General features: G+C 41.0%; 1 protein-coding gene across 1 annotated transcript in view; it reads right to left on the bottom strand.

Annotated features, from left to right (window-relative positions):
- LOC103371121 (von Willebrand factor D and EGF domain-containing protein) overlaps positions 1-19,910 on the bottom strand; it is a 52,538-nt gene that overhangs the window by 30,173 nt on the left and 2,455 nt on the right. The window contains exons 4-9 of the mRNA XM_008300347.1: positions 6,421-6,605; positions 5,945-6,173; positions 4,604-4,669; positions 4,218-4,450; positions 1,537-1,626; positions 1,286-1,421 (exon numbers count right to left, since the gene is read on the bottom strand). Coding sequence (XP_008298569.1) covers positions 1,286-1,421; positions 1,537-1,626; positions 4,218-4,450; positions 4,604-4,669; positions 5,945-6,173; positions 6,421-6,605 — 939 coding nt within the window. The remainder of the gene's footprint in view (positions 1-1,285; positions 1,422-1,536; positions 1,627-4,217; positions 4,451-4,603; positions 4,670-5,944; positions 6,174-6,420; positions 6,606-19,910) is intronic.

Raw genomic sequence — 19,910 nt, 5'->3', positions numbered from 1 at the left:
CCTTTGTTTTCACTGAAGAGCCAGGACCCCACTGAGAGTTCAAAAGTTATGTTTTGGCTTCAGTTTCATTCACTGGGACGTTAAAGTTGAGGGTGTAATCAAGCTCATAATGAGTGTTTTCTGAATAAAACAGCCAGTTCGTCACAGATTGGAGCCTCCAGTAGAAGATGCTTCTGACAGCGTTTGCATCTTTCTGGGATGAAAGCATCTAAACAAAAGGAAATGTTTGTATCACTACGAAACTAGAGGTCCTAATAACTACAATTTCCTTTTTTTCTAATGTGTGTTGGTGATATTTTTTGAAAATAATTATCAATTTAGGAGCATATTACCGCCCCAAACCCCAAAATGTCAAACTTTCCAATGGTCCCTGAGCAATGTTTTGTTGTAGAAATTCAACAAAATGGACCTTAAAATGATGACATTTCTTTAAAAACTACTAATTCTGTGTGTCTTATTCTGAAAATTACCAAAAAAATAAACCATTTGCTCAAGATCCTGTAAAAAACTAGAAATTCTGACTGAAACGATGATGAACGAAAGTTAAAGTTTTCCCGGTTGAACTGCCGGCTGTGTTTATACAAAGAGAGGACAGGACGCAAGCGTGGAAACAAATTAAAAGACTGAGAGGAAATTAAAACCATAATTAGCAATATTGGTTCAAAAATGGTATTCAGAGGAGCAAGTTGTTGGAAGACACAGTCAGCACGGTGAAACATCCTTTCTAGAGCTGATTCGTAGAAATGCCAGGTTTGTAGAGGTTCGAAAAATATTTGCAGAGTAAAATATCTACAACATGTGGAGCTCCTGTTTTATTTTTCCAGTATTGGTAACACCTGTGGACACCTGGAAAAATGTTTTACATGATTCCAGGTTTTTTCAATTTTCTTTTTTTTCTTCTTTTGTATGATTTATGGCATTTTATCTGTTTCAAACTGCACTGAAGGCATTTCTGAGTTCTCTCTGCTTCTGGTCATGGTTGCTCTGTTTCCAGAGAGGCGCAGGACTTTATGTTGCAGAGAAAAATGAGCTCACAGTGAAGAAAAATGTGAAGGGAGCAAAAAACACTTAAAAACTAGTCAAGGTCAGAAGGTTAAGGCTTAAAGAAAGGCATGTTTGGTCAGCTGTGGCTCAGCCTCTTCGCCAAATTAGGATTTTGTGTCTCCAGACAGCTTAACAAGATGATTAACTTGCAATATGCTCAATCTTTAAGCTTCATTATGTTGCTGCAGATTAGAGAGGGTGAAGACACCGACTTTATCTGTTGTTTTCCTGCAGGTCTGACCTGAGTCATGGACACTCAGAGCCAGAGGGACTCCACACTGGTGGTCGTGGCCGAAGCAGGGGATGGGCACGGTGCTGTGGACGGTCACCTCATGCTCCTGGCTGTTCTCTGAGATGTAGAGCGAATCTGGAGAAAACTGAGGAAACAGAAGGTTTACTTTCTCATCTCTTTTCGCAAAACCGTACCATGATCGTCACATATTTATCCTTCTGGTGTGCGATGGAGTTAAAACCTAACACGGGGATGCTTACCTTCAGTCCAGCGTAGAAGCTCTCGCTTTCCTTTGGGGTCGATCTGCCGTGGCTGAAGTTGGCTCTGAAAGTCGACACACTGCAGGAGAACTGTAGACAAAACATCATGCAGGAAAATCTTAATCTTTAAAAGAGGTGAAAAATTAAGGTTTAAAGAGGTTTATAGCTGTGTTTTGGGGTTTGATGCCTTGAAACATAAACCTACACAATCACACTGACTCAAATTGTGCTTCTAAGTGTGTTTTATTTTTCCTTTATTTGTGCCTTAGCATTTAGAAGCAGGGCTACCTTCTGGAACAAAATCCCTTTTAAGTTCTTCAGAACCTTAAACGACCCGCTCTTGATTACATTTCCAAGCGAAAGAGTGCCTCAACGGTGTCCGACTGACGCTGTGTTTGTGATTCATCAAAACATTTAGCTCTCAGCGCAGCGCCGGCTAACGTTTAACTCGCTCTCAGGGTCCAAAAAAAGTGTAGGCGACCCGTGACCCTGCCCAGCTGCTGCATCAACATGTGTTAAAGAAGAGCCTCGTGAGCAAACTCAGTCCTCTGCAACACGTTCCAGACCCGACTAATACGAGCCCGGTGTCCAAATAAGGCCGCTACAGCTGCATGAGGACGGACGGACGCTGAGAGTGACATCACCTCGGTTCCAAATAGCATCACGCTGAAAAATCTAATAACTTTGTGTTTCTCGGCAACAAATAATTTCTCCAGGAAATGAGCTCCATCAGCGGCCGCCGTGTTCTGGCTGCTTGGAAATGAGGCCGTGCAGCAGCAGAGTGTTGACATGCTGCAGAGAGGAAGGCTTATTGCCCCCAGTGCAGGAGGGCAATCTGCACTTCCAGGCAGCTTTGGCTACAGGACAGCAACCGCGTCAATAAACCGGACTGTGGATGTCCAATGAGGATGTTTTCTTACTTGCTTTCCAGCTGCTAAATGTGATGCAATAACCTCTGAGCAGCAACCTACATGCTGAAGATTTCGATCATACAATAAGGCAGGCCAGCATGTTTTTCCCAGTGAATTAGCCATTTGAGTGCAAATGTTCCACCAAATCAACTACCCCCATCAATGCTTTGTCGGGGCACCATCCCTACATCCTGGGCTTACCACCGCCAAAGACAAATGTGATTGGTCTTGAGAAGTACAAATGCTTTGTGTCACCTAAACCAACCTCATTATCATTCTGATATTAGGTGGAAAAAAATCCCTGACATGTTTGTATTTCTATAAAACAATCACAAGTTTCATGTTTGGTGCCAAGCCCAGGATGTAGGGATGGTGCCCCTACAAAATAGGGATGGGAGGAATTTGTTTTTTTTGTTGTTTTTGTGGAACATTTGCACAAGAGAATTATCAAATGACTAATTAACAGAAAGAAATTAGCAGGGCTGCCATACTGCACGATCCAAACCTTCAGCAAAACTTGAAACTGTCAGCACATCGGTAGCTGCTTGGAGGTTGTTGTTCCATCTGGAGGACGTCTGGAGAAGCAATACAGCTGTTGGTGTTCTTCAAGAGAAGGCTGAACTGTCAAACAAACAAATGGTTGCCGAGATCAGGGGCATCAAGAGAAAACAAATCCAGGCTGACGGGACAGTTTTCAGTGGATGGCGGCCCAATAGTAGAGCAAACTCGGACATTTAAAGCCTGAATGGCCATTTTGTGATGCTTCTATTTCAAGGTCCTTAGGTTCTTTTGGGGTTTCTTTACCACAGTTGAAAAGTATTTGTACGCTTCTGAGGGAACTGCAGCTTAAATAGCAGTTAACAAATGTGTTGTATGGGAATTTATATTTTCATGTTAGTGAGCCCGTGATGGCCAACGTGTTGTCATCGAACCAAGTCTGCAAGAGTCGGTGGACACTTCAGCGGATGTCAAGCAAAAAGTGTTGCCCCCATGATGACTACTCTACAAAGGCTGTAGTGTTCATGCAAAGAAAACCTGTGCTTGAATAAAATGGAATCCTCCAAGCGGACTAAAAAGTCGTACGACAACAGCTGCACATCTGAGTGTAATCACTGTTTTCAAGCTTCCTGGTTAATCCAAATTTCTGCTGTAAGACAAGTTCAAAACCGAGAAGTGGGCTTGACCTGGACTCCAGAACCTACAGAAAAGACAACGGCCACATGGAAATACATTTGTGTACTGCATGTTCTTGCAGATGCAGGAATTTTCCAGCCTGTAGTTGTGTTGCAGATTCGATGCTCAGTTCCTTGTGACCCACTCCCAATATTTAGACTTTCTGGCTCCAAAAAACCCAACAAGGTGGCATCTCACTTCTTTGTGTCCTTACGAAGGAGCAGCTACCCTACTGTGCAAGTGCAGAGTTGTCAAGAAATCATCACAACAAACAGCTTTGTTGTGTGTATGTGCATCTGTACATGTAAAAACAGCTTCCCTAGAACTCACTGTGAAGATCTGAATGGGGTTTGGTTTAAATGGAACCCATGTGCAGCGAGGCTTTTCCAACCTGCAACTGATTTAACTTCCCCACCCTCCTCTTCCCTTCTCTTAACTGGATATGACACAGATTGCCTCTCTGTCTTTGCTTTGCGAGGCTGAACCCCGGCAAAAAAGAGGTCAGCGTGATCCATGGCTTACGCTGCCCGCTCGAGGGGGTCAGAACCTCCACATGTGCTGCCTGAAACTTTTTCAGCACGGTCTGGCAGGAATTACCGTCTCTCCGAGCCTGAAGTGGACGCCATCCATCTCCACCAGAGAGAAGGGCTTCAGCGTGGATTCCTGCCTGATCTCGGCCTTCATGCTGTGGCCGATGTGTCTGGCCCAAACCACCTGGAAGCCCAGCGTCTGGCTCCACGGCGGCGGGATGAAGGAGCACCTCAGGTGGACGCTGTGGCCGATGAGCTCCGGGGCGATGACCGGCCGGGAAGGCAAGGACGGGACGGCAGCTGAAAACACAGGGTTGAGCAGTCGTTATACTTTCACAGTAAATTACATCTTTTAGATAGGTAGAAATATTGGAAAAATAGTGGTTCAAAGGCCACGTTTGCATACAAACATCGCCGTTTGAGATGAAAGCAGATATCTTTAGAGCTTCGTACCTTTGCATCGACCGTTGACTTCCACCTCCCCTGGTGGGCAGAGTCTGGGTCCCAAATCTGAAGCAACTGAAACAAAGGTCACATTATTATTTGGCTAAAAAACACATTTCTGTTTGAAGTTTAACCTCTTACATCAAAATCTGAACTGTCCCATGTGGTGAAAATCTGTTTTTATTGTGGTTTTTATGTTTTATAAACTTGGAGTGTAAAATAAAACCTGTTAGGGTTATAAAGACACGAGACTAGTGACAACCTCCTCTACCCCCCAACAACTAGATGGTCTCCTAGTTTTACAAATCAGTGCAAATCTTATGTTTTTTGGGGGGTAACTAGTAGCCATCTAAACACAGTTTTGCATATTTCTGCCCCCTTACTGCCAGCTACTTCTGAGATGAGCTATTCAGAATGAGCAGTTAACTCAGTTTGTTTACTGTCTTGAACTGCTGCTAACTTTAAAATATCAAAGCCATGTGCAAAGCAAACCAAATGTTCTGCAGTTCTAGCATATAAGAACTAAAGATCCAGTAGATTTCTGTGATTTTTAATAAAAATGTCAACACAGAATAGGAAAATCCTTCGTGTTGAGGGTACGTTGCTGTTAGCTTTGCCCACAGGTCAGATCAGTGAGGGACATTTAGAGATGGTAGAAACTTTAAGAGCGATTTGAACCCAAATAACAAGGCCTGGGTGGGTCACTGCGTTTTCGTGTTGCCTGTCGTGTTTCAGCTCAACCTCTCAGTTGTCTCCTGCTCTTTAATGCAGCTAAATTCCCAATCCGACTGCTCTCATTTACACATTTTCCTGCTTCTGTTGTCAGACAACGGAACAAATATGAAATAGCAGCCCAGTAAGACTTCATGTTAACCAGCCGTCACTTCCACTCTGCACCGCCGAAACTTTTCTTTGACAAACTCACCAAGCACACGAGTGAAAAACAAGGCTTGTGCTGGAGATTCGGTTTTGTTTTCATGTCTAGTGATGCTCAGGGAGAAAGTTGGAATGGGATGGAAAGTCGTAGTCTTATGCACTAATTTGCATTTCGGCTGTACTCTGTTAATCGCAGATGCAGAGAGAGTCTTCTTCCTGAAGCTCATCAGTACACAGTCATGCTATAATGAACCGTCTTTGCAGGAGTTTGAGCTGAAAAACCAAAAAACCCATTAAGGGGACATATGAGACCTGCATTAATTTGCTGAGAAGGGACACAATATGGGCCCTTTAATGTAGGAAACAGGAGCTTAACATTAAGAGACGCCCGTTTCCATGGACAAGAATGAACTTCATTGCTTCAACAGTGAGGTTCTGCAGAACAACATCTACATGCAACTGCTGAATCCTCACCTTTCGCGCAGTATCCCATGCAGCCCTGCGTTGGCTGCAGGTGGTAGACCAGGAATTCGCCACAGTTCCTCACGGTGACGGGGATGCGGAAGAGGCAGCAGTCTTTGGCGCTGCCCTGGAAGAACTGCCAGGTGGCGCAGGCGGAGAGCTGGCGCACCTCGCCGGGCCGCGGCAGGGAGGTGTCCTTCAGCGACAGCCACACCGGAGCCTGGGTGCCGCAGCGGTTCATCTGCAGAGGACGACGACGGAAACAGTCATTACCTGGAGGAAGGCGGTCATTACACCCTGCACCTGGACTGAAGGTGCTCATTATAGCAGTGTGATGGATGCTGAATATTGCACTTGCAGAGGATGTTCTGTGCTGTTTTTTGGCACAGATGGAAGCTTTTCTTTTTTAAGTAGAGGGGAAGAGACACAGAGGAGACAGTGGGATAAACACAAACCCTGCGGTGGCGTTGACACTTTGGCCAGTTTACCTCAACGCAGGTGGTCGGCATCTCCGCCGGCTTGTTGTTGATCCTGAATCTGTACCAGCCGGGCGACAGCGAGTGGTCGCAGATCAGGTCCTGGATGGCCGTGTTCTGGATCTCGGTGGAGTCGAAGTCGACGCTGCGATAGGGATTACGCAGAGTCCGATGGCCTCCTGGGTAACACTCTGGAGCTGAGAACAAGGACACCAACAGTGACAAGCAAAGACACCAAAACAGTGAGCAAAAGGAGGCTGAACTGGAGCATTTTTCTTTTGTTCATGCAGCTAAAATGAAAAGCTGCAGGCAGAGAAAGAGATATCGTATGTTGTTGTGGACACCTTTAATCTGTTTTTCACTGAAAAATCTACGTTTTCCAGCCTAAAATCCCCTCCTCTGCTTTTTTTTAAGTTCCAGGAAATGAAAAGAATCTCAGATCACGTCTTTATATCTGACGGGGTCCTGCTGTTTGGCCGAGTGCAGGACGGGGCTGAGAGATCAGACAGCACAGAGGTAGACAAAACAAAAGCAGCTCATGATGTTGTGGGAGTTAGCGCATGAACGTCTGGCTGTCCTCGTTTTCTCTCTCTGCAGACTGCAGGAGGAAAAAGGTTCATTTAAACTGTGTGGGAACAGGAGTTTGACTGAACAGTCCTCACTCAGGGTCCAAGTATTCCTGAGGCTCAACAACCAACCAAAAGTGTCATCGTACCACATAAGAGCTACAACAATCAGTCAAATAATCGATTAGTGGTCGACTAGCACATTAAACGTCATTAATCGGTTTGAGTGCTTGAAAAAGGCAGTAAAGGTTCTCTGATCCCAGCTTCCCGAATCAGAAAAATTTCTCTCTCTTTCCCTCCTCTGACATAAGCTGAGTATCTCCTCCCAAATAACTAATCAAGTAATCGAGAAAATTGCAGATTAATCAACAGTGAAAATGCGAGTAGCAGGCCGGTTATGATGCTCAAGAAGGCTGTGGTGTCGAGGTGAAAGCTCTGGAAGAAGCTGTCGGTGGTCAAACTTTGGTTGATTTAAAAACCAAACTGTAAATCGCCTTATTGTTCAAAACTAAAGTTCCTTATTCCAACGAATAAATGATGCTCATAAGAGCATATCCCTGAAATACCAGCTACAGCTACAGCTTTACGTCCAAAAAAATAAAATATAATAGACAGCTTAACATGTTTTTATTTTACTTTAACTACAAAGTCAACTTTCCATTTTTCTTGTGAGATGTTCTTGGTCAGTCGTGGTCAAAATTACAATAACAGCTAGTTGGAGTAAATCTAATTTTGACATTAATGTTGAGGTTAGTGTTGGAAATTTAAACATATAATAAAACAATAAGCAGTTTTAAGTTTAAATTTAATGTAACTTCACAAATCAAGCAAAGTTTTACTCAAAAGAATTCAACAGAGGAGTTAACTTATTAAGATAAACCCAAATTAAACTAAAGTTTTGCATAAATTCCAACAAATAAATGACACTCATCGGAGCATAACTCTGAGATATTAGCACAACTTTTCCAATCATTTCCGTTACGCTGGCCAATAGTGCCCAAAAAACACAGTCATACCTCATTGGATTAAGTCTAATTTTAAGACTATTATTTAATTTGGTGTTGGCAGTTTCAAATATTAATTAATTTTGAAGTTCAAATGTAGGTTCTGGTTGGTAGAACCCACCAAAACCTCTTAAAGCATCAACATAACGATTTAACGAAGGAGTTCTCAGTGTAACAGCAAACATCTGATTTGATCTTCTTTATCCAGGAAATCTTTTCAGCGTGTCTCAGAGGAATCAAATGAGGAAAACAACATTAATATGACGAGTGATGTCTGGGAAGCTGCTACAATTGTTTTCCAGATCCCTCGGGAATCTGTTTATTTACCCGCGACTGACCAGAAGTGAAGGTTTTCTGCCGGCGGACTTCACGCCGTCTCAAGACAAAGGTGACAAATTCGTGTGTACAGATTTGCTCTTTGGTGTCGGGGTGCTGAGCAGAAAGGATCATTTCACCCCCACAGGTTATCTAAATTGCTAAGAATAACAGGCATTCCTGTGAGCCTCTCGCCTCTCTTAACTCGCCCCAGGAAAGGACGCTAAAACCAATGGCGCATGACAGGCCTCTGCACACCGGCTGCAGCTGGAGGCTCAAACTACCGGGGAAATTATTTGAGCAGAACATGTAGTTTTCCACACTAACACACTCTCAAAAGCTCTAAATCTGCCCAACGAAACGGGTCAAAGTCGGCAGCAGAGGTCTCTGTTAACAGACCCAAACAAAGAGAACGAGCCGGGCTTTAACTTCCAGACTTGTTCACCTCGTTTCCCCTGTTTGACTTCGATTGCGGCGGCTGAGTAAAGTCACGTCAGGGAAAGCAAACATTTGGGGTATTTAGGGCGTCTTAAGACCCTCAAAGCCACGAATGGACAGGGAGAAGTTACTGCCAGTGAACCGCAGCCTAAACAAGGTCGTGCAGGCTGGTCTTCATGTTGACAGCCCCCTTTAAAGCAAATGCTCTTGTTTACTCGGCCGCCCGTCTGAGTGAACGCCTCGTCTGGAAGCTCCGCTGACAAGATCCGAGGTCACAGGTTGTCCAAACAGCCAGGTTTTCAGGCAGGAGGACAACCGGCCAGACTTGGGCTGCTGGTTAAACTGTTCCAATTGGTGGCTTAATGAGTTTAGAGAGCCGCAGGGTGAGGGAGGGGGCTTTGAGCTAATGAAGCGGCTCCCGGAGGGGGGAGGAGGACGAGATCCCACTGGGAGGGAGGCCCTCAGCAGCCCAGATGTGCAGGGACTCTGCAGGGAAGTCTCCCGTTTCTCAGGAAAGAAGATTAATTTGGGAGAGCGTGGTGTTAACACAACTGAGGCTACGGGTGTTTTTCCCAGAGGGTCTCACTGCAAACTACAGTCACACCGAAGGGTTAAGACTCAAGTTCTGTGGGAGGTAACACTCTTCCTTTTAAAAAAATTAAGAACAGGGTTTGAAGAATCTGAAGGAGTCATGATCGGAAAGATTTTGAGATGACGGTTCTGATATTTTCTTCCTTGACTGGCTGGATGAGCAGCATTTGAACTGCCAATGAAATCCTTTTTACAACCCCTGTTCTTGGGTCAGAGGCCAACCAAGGCTGGTTTCACCTGATCGGTATCGGCAAGAACTCTCAGACCCAATCTTTTGTTTACGTCCACTGTGGCTTGTATTGTAAATCTGTATTATTTAATTAACATCTGTGGCAACATCAATCATCAATCAATTGATACTGTAAGTTCTGCGTACTGTCTATTGGTCATGGACTAATATTTGTGGTAAATAATATCAGCTTGGTTTGATGTCTGACGTCATTAGGCTTTACAGAAGACTTTGTCATGGCGCCCCTTTACTAGCTAAACCCCAACAATGATGGATTCGTAAAACGACAACCTTGTTCCTCCTTTTGAAACCAGTTCATTTCACCTCAAGTTTCTTTCTTGACGAGCAGCATTTATCTTGTTGAGCGACAAGCCTTTACAAGAGGAAACGTGACCAAAGTGTAGTTGGCGTGTGTTGTGACGGTCCGAGCCCCGTCCTTAGATCGGGATCGAGGCCACATCAAGGCAATTTTAAACTGATTGGTATCGACAAGGATCAAAGCCTGACCTTTCGTTTACGTCCCCTGTCACATCTGTTTAATCGATTCTGATTTGATTTTGCGCCTCCTTAAGCCTCACAGAAGACTTGTGGCCCTTCACTAGCTGAACCCCCACAATGCTGTTTGCATGCCAACATGGAACTACCCACCTCCTCTGGTGACGGCGTTATGAAACAGGAAGAGACTCGTGCTAACCCACGGTGCTTAAAGTGTGAATTAGCTAATAAAATAGTGTCGGATATCAGCAGCTCACATGATGGGGGGCAAAAAAAATGATCAGGACGTCCCCAGTATGAATGAAATCCTCAAAACTTTAGAAGTTTTGTGCGATATTGGAACTTTTCATTGGCTCCAACTTGTTTCAGTGCATGAGCTCGTTAAGCTTCATAGAAGAAGTCATTTTTCGAAACCCTCAACAAGTACAAGATGGATTACTGTGAAATCTATGTTCCCTGGAGGATTGATGCTCCTGATGTTGTGATGTTTTCTTCGGCTTTACCACTTAGTTCTGGTGTCAGATTGACCACGTTGATGATTCAGGCTTCTGTAAGGACTGCGATGAAATTTGATTCAGCAGATCCGTTTGTCCTTTAAGGCCAAAGATCTGAGTTGAATTGGTGCTGTTAGTTTCTGCTTGACTATCCGTGGATGGTTGTCTGCAGTAGGGCGTAGCATATAAATACCGCGAGAGGCATCACAGAATGTTCTTGTACACTGACAAATGCAATGAAAGTTTGTCCAGCCAACATGGCCACATGCTCAAAGAGAAACAGCTGCAGTCGTCTTATAGACATCGTGCTTTCTACAGAAAACATCTGTCCACACAGATCAGAAGCGATGTCCAAGTTTAGAGGTATTTTTATGGACAACTTGTTGGCACCGGATCATTAATCGGTTCAGTAATTAATCAGCAAGCTGCAGGTGAAATGACAACTGATTTAAATTAGAGGACTGTTGATCCCTGCTTTGTTGAGAAATAAATAAAAATGTCCATTCAGCATAAAGATGAGTACAGCTGAGTGGCCACAGTTGGGCTTTAAGTCATTACTATTCATTAACAGAATACGTGCAGCTGACTGAGAGTTTCCCTCCTTTCTGTCAAGGTGTTGACATCTGCTGTCTGGGATTTTAAAGCTTCCCTGCAGAGCTTCAAACAAGAGTCGTGTTTACATTCGGCGGTTCTCACCCAAACACACTGCGTGAATCTTTGAGGTCCAACAAACATGTCGGAACACTTCCTTCCTCATAAGTCATTTGCGAGGCCGGTTTATGTAAACAGCCAGAGAGCTGCTTTGCTTCCATGTTTGTCAGCTGACAGCTTTCTTCTTTGCTGCTGCGTTTCTTGGAGCGTGATGCTACAGCGCAGCCATCAGATCCGACGTTCAGCATTTTTGCATTTATCTGCGTGGTTGTTTTCTAACAGATTCCAGATCAAATAACGCTGCAGGATATATGTTGAAAAATGTTCTTTTAGCTCAACACATGTTGAACATATGGCCAGAAAATGAAGCTTTGTGTTCATGTTTTCCTTTTTATTTTCATTTTTAAAGCAAATACAAAAGCTTCAAATCACTTATTGATCCCTTTGATTGCACATAATTGGTATCTGCCCTGGAAAACATCAGGTTGATCCCTAGCATGCTAACACGCTAACAAACACAATTGGCATGGTAAACATGAAACCTGCCTGTTAGCATCTATGAGCACATTAGCATGCTAAAGTTAGCCATTGCCTGCTGACTAATTAAATGCTAGCAGGCAGTGGCTAACACGCTAACAAACACTATTGGCATGGTAAACATGTTAGCATTTATGAGCATGTTAGCATTTTAAAGTTAGGCATTGCCTGCTAAATAAACAAATGCTAGCAGTCAATGTCTAACTTTAGCTTGCTAATACGCTAACAAACACTATTGGCATGGTAAACATTATACCTGCCTGTAAGCATCTATGAGCACATTAGCATGCTAAAGTTAGCCATTGCCTGCTAACTTAATTGAATACTAGTTGCTCTTTAAAGTCACATCAATCTCGTTTAAGGGTTTTTAAATTCACACCACCTGTAGGTGTATCATCCAGTAGATTTGAAACCCTGTTCAGGTTAATAATGTGTTTTTGCCACATGATAAAAACCCGTTATGTAGTCTGGAAATTGACCATCCTCTACCTTATAAACACCGTGTTCAACTGGAAAATACTTGGAGAACCCTGTTTCAACCATAGTTTTAAATGAAGGTTGGGAATAATCCACTATATAAAGCCATAAACTATTTTTTGCAAATAAAATGCAAGATTTGTTTTGATAATTTGAGCTTCGCCTCATAAGTTTGACTCAGATTTACCCTAAGTCTCTTCATCGTCCTCAGACAGTTTGATAATAATCACCTGTAGCTGCTTTTCCAAGCACATTATTGCTCCTCATGTCATGCAGCTGCAGCGTCACATTGAATATTGAACTATTAGAGGATATTTGGCGTCTTGGTAAACTTTCCTTCTTGGGTTGTTGTTGCTACAGTTCATCAGGTGTGGTCCCTGTGAGAGGTCAGCCGGGTTAAAGACGCTCTGTAAACCAGTACAGTTAGATTTCCTTCTTCTGTGTCTGCTTCAGACTTTGTCTTGGCTCAGAAATGCCTGGTATTCTTACCGCCAGCAGCCCCAGTGTTTGATTTTACGACAGCCCGCCTTAAAGTTTACGACTGTGAGCTTTGATGTGTCGTCGGACAAAGATGGAGGACGGGGTGGCAGGTTGGACGCAGTGAAACGATGTCGACTTCCTACCGTCAGATATAAATTTAATTTGACTCAAGCTGCAGGACTTTGCGTCTAACTTTTTGTTTTTTTTATGTCATGATGCTGAAAACTGACAGCTGCGAAAACAACAACCTGCCAGCGTGACTTTTATGTGACGCTTTGTGCTAAAATCATAAAACCTTTGTGCACCTTTTACAATCTTTTAAACTCGTGACCACGTCGTACGCTGTAAAAAAAATTAGCATTTTAAGACAGATTTGACTTTAACAATTCACTGCTGCTTTACAGTTTTACTACGTTGCAGATAACGAGTAAAATCTCAGACGGAAAGCATCAATTTACTCGTTACCGTGTACAAAAAGGGTCAAAACCGTAAATAATGTCCACATCAAGACTATAGTTTAGCTTAAAAAAAAAAAAAACATTTTCAGTTTTTGTAAATTTACACTATTTTTACAGTTGCTAATTATTAAAATCACAAAAATATGAGTTTATCTGTTATTGGTAATTTTTTATTTTATTATGATTAAAATCAGTCAATTTTCAAATCAACAAAAATTTAATTATTTTACAGATAATTGCTGTTACTTCAAAATAAAATGATTAAGAATTAAAAAATAGTAAAACATTTAAAAATTATTTTACAGATTTTTTTCTGTTTTGTTAAATTTGGATATGTTGTAAAATCATACAAAAAAATTATTAATTTACACATTAAAAAAAAACAAAAGATCTATACCAAAACTGTAAAAATTAAAAATAAAAGTCTGTATTCTTAACATAGTAATTTGTTATTTATCTGTGCAAATCCCTAAAATTACACAGTTTTACTTTATTTAAATTAGCAAGAAGTAACATCATTTTACAGATATTTATTGTTATTTTAAATATTTTTTACCCCATTTTTTAAGGGGTTTTTTTTTGGCTACCCTGCTGCCATATTTTCATTTTTTTTTAACATAAATATATTTTTGTAGTTTTTTATGGTGAGTAATGATGATCAAACAAATATTTATCTGTAGTTAGTCGGCAATTTTTATTTAATTTAATGTATTTTTTTAACAGTGTTGCAGAAAGACCAGCATCTGACTGAAAAAAACAAACTGAGGTTCATCATGTTTCCTGGAATAAGTTGAGCCACAAGCGTGTTGATCATGTTGTCTAATGAGTCATAACTCGGTTTTCTAACCTTGTTTCAATTACAGCAGTGTCTTCGTGTCTTAATGCAAGTTTTATTTCTGTTTGTTGTTTTCCACAAGAAGCTCCAAACTATGATCAAGTCCACGGTGGTGAATTTAACTCGACACAGGCTGGACCTCATCTCACCTGTGTGAAGTGAAAACAGCCTCAGATAAAGAAGTAGCTGCATGTATGTATTTGTTCTATACGTGAGCTAAAATATGTGAGTTTTTCTCTGATGTTAGAGTCTCAGAGTTGTTTCTTTCTCCACACAGCGGCTGCTTCTGCTCTCGTCTGGTGCCTTTGAAGGTCCATCTAACCTCTGGAGCTGAGTGATGGGAATGCAGCCTGGCAGCAAAGTCATGCAGCTCTGCAGAATCTAACAGGCGAGATGAGCTTATTTCTACCTTTACGCGCAGAAATGAGGAATGAAACGGTGCGTTGGTTGTGTTAGACATCTGCTTCGGTTTTAAATAGAAAAAAAAGTGTTGAAAACGGTTGGATTTTGCAAAGAGAGCCGTAAAAAGTTCAGCATCCACCTACCATGTTGCGCCCCTGAATGCGCGACCCACAGCAGCACGATGCGTAAAAATCCAAGGAACGACGTGCGCACCGAACCAAACGCGCAACGGACCATCTCTGCGGCTCCACGCGAAACAGTCCTCAGTCTCCGGGTCCCATTGAGAGTTTTGGAGAAATGGCTGCGAAAGTGGCGCAAACGGCACTTATTGTCTCTCACCCTGCGCTTCCCCCGCTTGGTAATTAGAGGAGAGTTTTGCGCTCCGCTCGCTGGAGACTTCGCTCAGGATGACAAAGAGCCGCGGAGGGAGGAGGGAGGAGGCAGCGGAGCTCGGAGGACTCTGTTCCTGGAGGTGGATCCCCGAAACAAGCGCTCCTCTCCGCACATCACGTGGTTGCAGGTCGATAAATCAAACATCGCTGCAGCGCCTCTATCGCGGTTTGTTACTGCGCAGAAAACGATTTGTCCGGAACTTTAGTGACTGTTTGGAGTCACCGCTGCAAAAGTTAAGACACGAATCTGTAGCCAGACGTTGTTATATGGAGCCACAATGACTCCTTGTTGTTGTTGTTTTTCTCTTTGCATTGCTGAAAACCAAATGTTTCAGTGACTCAGTTTTATCGCTTGTTTACGATGTAAAAAATAGTAAAAGTAAAAATAAATCTGAAAATCTGGCACCAAAGATACCAGAAAAAAAAAAGTTAAAGAGTGTAGGGAACTGTGAAAATAACCTCAAATATTGTTAAAATAATGAGATTTTAAGCCAGTTTAAATAGAACAAAACTAATTTTATGGTCACTCTGTTTAAAAGAACTGATCACTGTTTGTAAAAATACAGATTTATTTTCTTATGTGGACTTTATTTACAGTTTGTCTTTCAAAAAAAACCAAAACATGACAGTAAACATGTAAATTACTGCTTTTTGCTGTGATTTTAATAATTCTTATTCGCAATTTAACAAAACAGGACATTTCTGTTAATTAACAGTTTTAAAATGACCCCTTCTTAATGTACAAAATTCGTCTTTACACATTGATAAATATCCATAAATCAACAATATTTTGCTGATATAAATACAACAATAAAAAGAAAAAGCAATCTTGCAGTCAAACTTTATAGCATGATGAATTGCTATTTATAAAAGTACAGATTTCTGATGTGGGCATAATTTACAGTTTTGACCTTATTTTTCTGTTTTTTACATTTTAACTCAACATGTACATTAATTCTGTTTGCTGTGATTTTACTACATATTAAATGTAATTGAACAACAGTAAATAACAGTTTCAAAGCCATAATTTCCTAACATGTGACCCATCTGCCTGACGGTGTTACACGTTACCTACATGTAGAAAACAACTAAATTCACCGATGTAAGTAATAAACCCAAAATCAATACTCTACAATGTGTTAGCGTATTCCAGGCTGTATCTCTGTTGTAGCCCAAGGTGACTGATTTCGTGCAGATGGGTCACATGTACAGAATATTTCTTTTAAATCACAGCAGTCATGTGTCCTGCTTGTCTGAACACAGCCTGCAGTTCAGCTGAAAACTCACAGAACTTTTCTCACATGAGTTTGAGTCACAACTGAGTCAGTCACAGCTTCACAGTTGCACTGAAAAACAGAGATTTTTTGTTTTTTTACAGCCTCTGATAAGCAAAAATATGTTATTTTTGGTAAATTTTTAAACGAGTTGTGTTTAATTAAGTGCTTTAGATGAATTGTAATGATTTTTAAGCTTGTGGCTGTACAGCTTATCACACATGTTTGGTTCAAGGACTGAAATCTGGTGATTTTTTAAAACTTCTGGTTGTGAAAAATGGTGTAATTTAGGTATTTTTTAATAAGATAGCATGTCTTCCAAACCCACTGGCAGGTTTTGGGCTCCAGAGTGTAAAAAGCTTCAACTAAACCTAAATCACACACGCTTACCCAATAAAAACATGTAAAAACAAACTATTTACATATAAAAACAGATGCATTTCTACACCGTCTACATGCTTTTTATTGGCAGTAATAGGACATCTTTGCATTGCTGCACAATTGATATAAAAGAAGCTGCTGAATTTCCACAAAATTCAACTTTAACGTGACTGTAAAAGTCAGATTTGTCCCCGAGAAGAACGTGTTCTGTTCCCACACGCTTCCGCAGTTCCTCGTTATCCAGAACCACATTAGTGACTCACGTCCAACACTTCCTGGAGTTTACTGCGTCTCTGTGAACTACCGAACCCCTTTAATCACCCGGCCAAGACGTGAGCATGAATTTTATGTTAAAAACAAAAGATTTTCACTCGAACTGTATGTTCTGGGTGAGTCTCAGCGTGTTGGCAGCTGTGGAGGAAGTCGGCGTCCAGTCAGGCTTTACTTTGGAGGAACATGAGGATAAAGTGATGCACATGAAATGAATTATTCACAGCGACTGGGCTTGATATGAAAGGCGTTGATTCGTAATATTGGAAAGTTTAGCTCCATTAGTTTGTGTTTTGGGTGTGAATTTAAAGCATTTCCTAAAGTTTTACAACATAAATAATTGAATTAAATGTAAAAATGTTGTATTTTTTTATGATTGTGTGACTAAAAATGCACATCATTTACATTTCTATAGTATTTCTGAGCTTAAATCCAAACAGTGCCTTCAGCTGATGTGCTCTCCAAACAAAGGAAGCCTCGTGTGTTCCCTCGGTTCGTTATCTCTTCATGTGACCGACAACAGTTTGTGACCGAGCTGATTTCGCTGCAGGAGGGAAGCTCCAACCTGCGGAGCTGAAACAGAGAAGGTCGAAGGTCGGCCCCCCCGAGTGTCGAGTAAATATCAGGTGCTGGAGGCGGCGGAGACGGAACAACATACCTTTCCACTAAATAAAAGACCTGAGCGGAGCAGCAGGTGTTCTGAGCTTCGCCTTTTCATCGAGGCCTCGCTGTAGATCTGTGAGAAAGTCTCGGAGCTCCTCGTTTCAGAGCCCAGACAGCAGCCGGGCGTCACGGCAACGTCCAAATATTTATCATTTGGTATCTCTGTGAGCAGAAAAAGAAAAGAGAGACGACTTCCACTGAAGGATCCTGCAGCAGCTAAATGTTCATTAACATAACGAGGATTCTGGTGAAAACAAAAAAATCACAAAACAGAAGAAGACATATGTTAAATGGTTTATTTCTATTATGTGCAAAAATAGGTCTGTAAAATTATGTTTTGAGCAGATTTTAAAATGTACAACAGTTAATTTTACAGTGACACACTTGGAAAAATACTGATTTGTGATGTGGACGTTCTTCACAGTTTTGTTTTTTATTTGTATTTTAGTTTTTTACAGTCAAAATGAATACTGAAGATTTTTTGAGATATTATTTGAAATTTAGAAAAACAGGGAAAATCTGTAAAATAACACACAAAAAAAACACATTTCTTAATTTTCAATGCTTAATTTAGATAATTTTTCTTCCAAATAACATCGATCTTTTTTGCTTTTTACAGGTTTGTGAATTTTTTTTATGGTTAATGTGTAAATTAATACTTCTGTAATTTAACAAAACTGGGAAAATCCAGAAAACTCTTTTACCATTTTCACTCCTTAATACAGATAATTTTTCTTTCANCAAACTATTTACATATAAAAACAGATGCATTTCTACACCATCTATATGCTTTTTATTGGCAGTAATAGGACATCTTTGCATTGCTGCACAATTGATATAAAAGAATCTGCTGAATTTCCACAAAATTCAACTTTAACGTGACTGTAAAAGTCAGATTTGTCCCCGAGAAGAACGTGTTCTGTTCCCACACGCTTCCGCAGTTCCTCGTTATCCAGAACCACATTAGTGACTCACGTCCAACGCTTCCTGGAGTTTACTGCGTCTCTGTGAACTACCGAACCCCTTTAATCACCCGGCCAAGACGTGAGCATGAATTTTATGTTAAAAACAAAAGATTTTCACTCGAACTGTATGTTCTGGGTGAGTCTCAGCGTGTTGGCAGCTGTGGAGGAAGTCGGCGTCCAGTCAGGCTTTACTTTGGAGGAACATGAGGATAAAGTGATGCACATGAAATGAATTATTCACAGCGACTGGGCTTGATATGAAAGGCGTTGATTCGTAATATTGGAAAGTTTAGCTCCATTAGTTTGTGTTTTGGGTGTGAATTTAAAGCATTTCCTAAAGTTTTACAACATAAATAATTGAATTAAATGTAAAAATGTTGTATTTTTTTATGATTGTGGGACTAAAAATGCACATAATTTACATTTCTATAGTATTTCTGAGCTTAAATCCAAACAGTGCCTTCAGCTGATGTGCTCTCCAAACAAAGGAAGCCTCGTGTGTTCCCTCGGTTCGTTATCTCTTCATGTGACCGACAACAGTTTGTGACCGAGCTGATTTCGCTGCAGGAGGGAAGCTCCAACCTGCGGAGCTGAAACAGAGAAGGTCGAAGGTCGGCCCCCCCGAGTGTCGAGTAAATATCAGGTGCTGGAGGCGGCGGAGACGGAACAACATACCTTTCCACTAAATAAAAGACCTGAGCGGAGCAGCAGGTGTTCTGAGCTTCGCCTTTTCATCGAGGCCTCGCTGTAGATCTGTGAGAAAGTCTCGGAGCTCCTCGTTTCAGAGCCCAGACAGCAGCCGGGCGTCACGGCAACGTCCAAATATTTATCATTTGATATCTCTGTGAGCAGAAAAAGAAAAGAGAGACGACTTCCACTGAAGGATCCTGCAGCAGCTAAATGTTCATTAACATAACGAGGATTCTGGTGAAAACAAAAAAATCACAAAACAGAAGAAGACATATGTTAAATGGTTTATTTCTATTATGTGCAAAAATAGGTCTGTAAAATTATGTTTTGAGCAGATTTTAAAATGTACAACAGTTAATTTTACAGTGACACACTGCAAAAGAACAAATTACACTTGGAAAAATACTGATTTGTGATGTGGACATTATTCACAGTTTTGTTTTCTATTTGTATTTTTGTTTTTTACAGTCAAAATGAATGCTGAAGATTTTTTAGAGATATTATTTGTAATTTAGAAAAACATGGAAAATCTGTAAAATAACACTAAAAAAAACACATTTCTTAATTTTCAATGCTTAATTTAGATAATTTTTCTTCCAAATAACATCGATCTTTTTTGCTATTTACAGGTTTGTGAATGTTTATTATGGTTAATGTGTAAATTAATACTTCTGTAATTTTACAAAACTGGGAAAATCCAGAAAACTCTTTTACCATTTTCACTCCTTAATACAGATAATTTTTCTTTCACAACACAAGCAAATATCTGTAAAACATTAATATTTAAATACAGTAAAAATGGTGTAATTTTACAGTCACACAATGTAAACGAATAAATCATTAATTGTAAAAATACAGAATTTTACAAAAACTGTGAATAACGTCCACATGTGGA

The sequence above is a fragment of the Stegastes partitus genome, unplaced genomic scaffold (assembly GCF_000690725.1).
Source record: "Stegastes partitus isolate 25-593 unplaced genomic scaffold, Stegastes_partitus-1.0.2 Scaffold1528, whole genome shotgun sequence".
In the NCBI taxonomy this organism is placed as follows: domain Eukaryota; kingdom Metazoa; phylum Chordata; class Actinopteri; family Pomacentridae; genus Stegastes; species Stegastes partitus.
The sequence above is the reverse complement of the archived record's forward strand: the minus strand, read 5'-3'. Positions and strand labels throughout refer to the sequence as shown.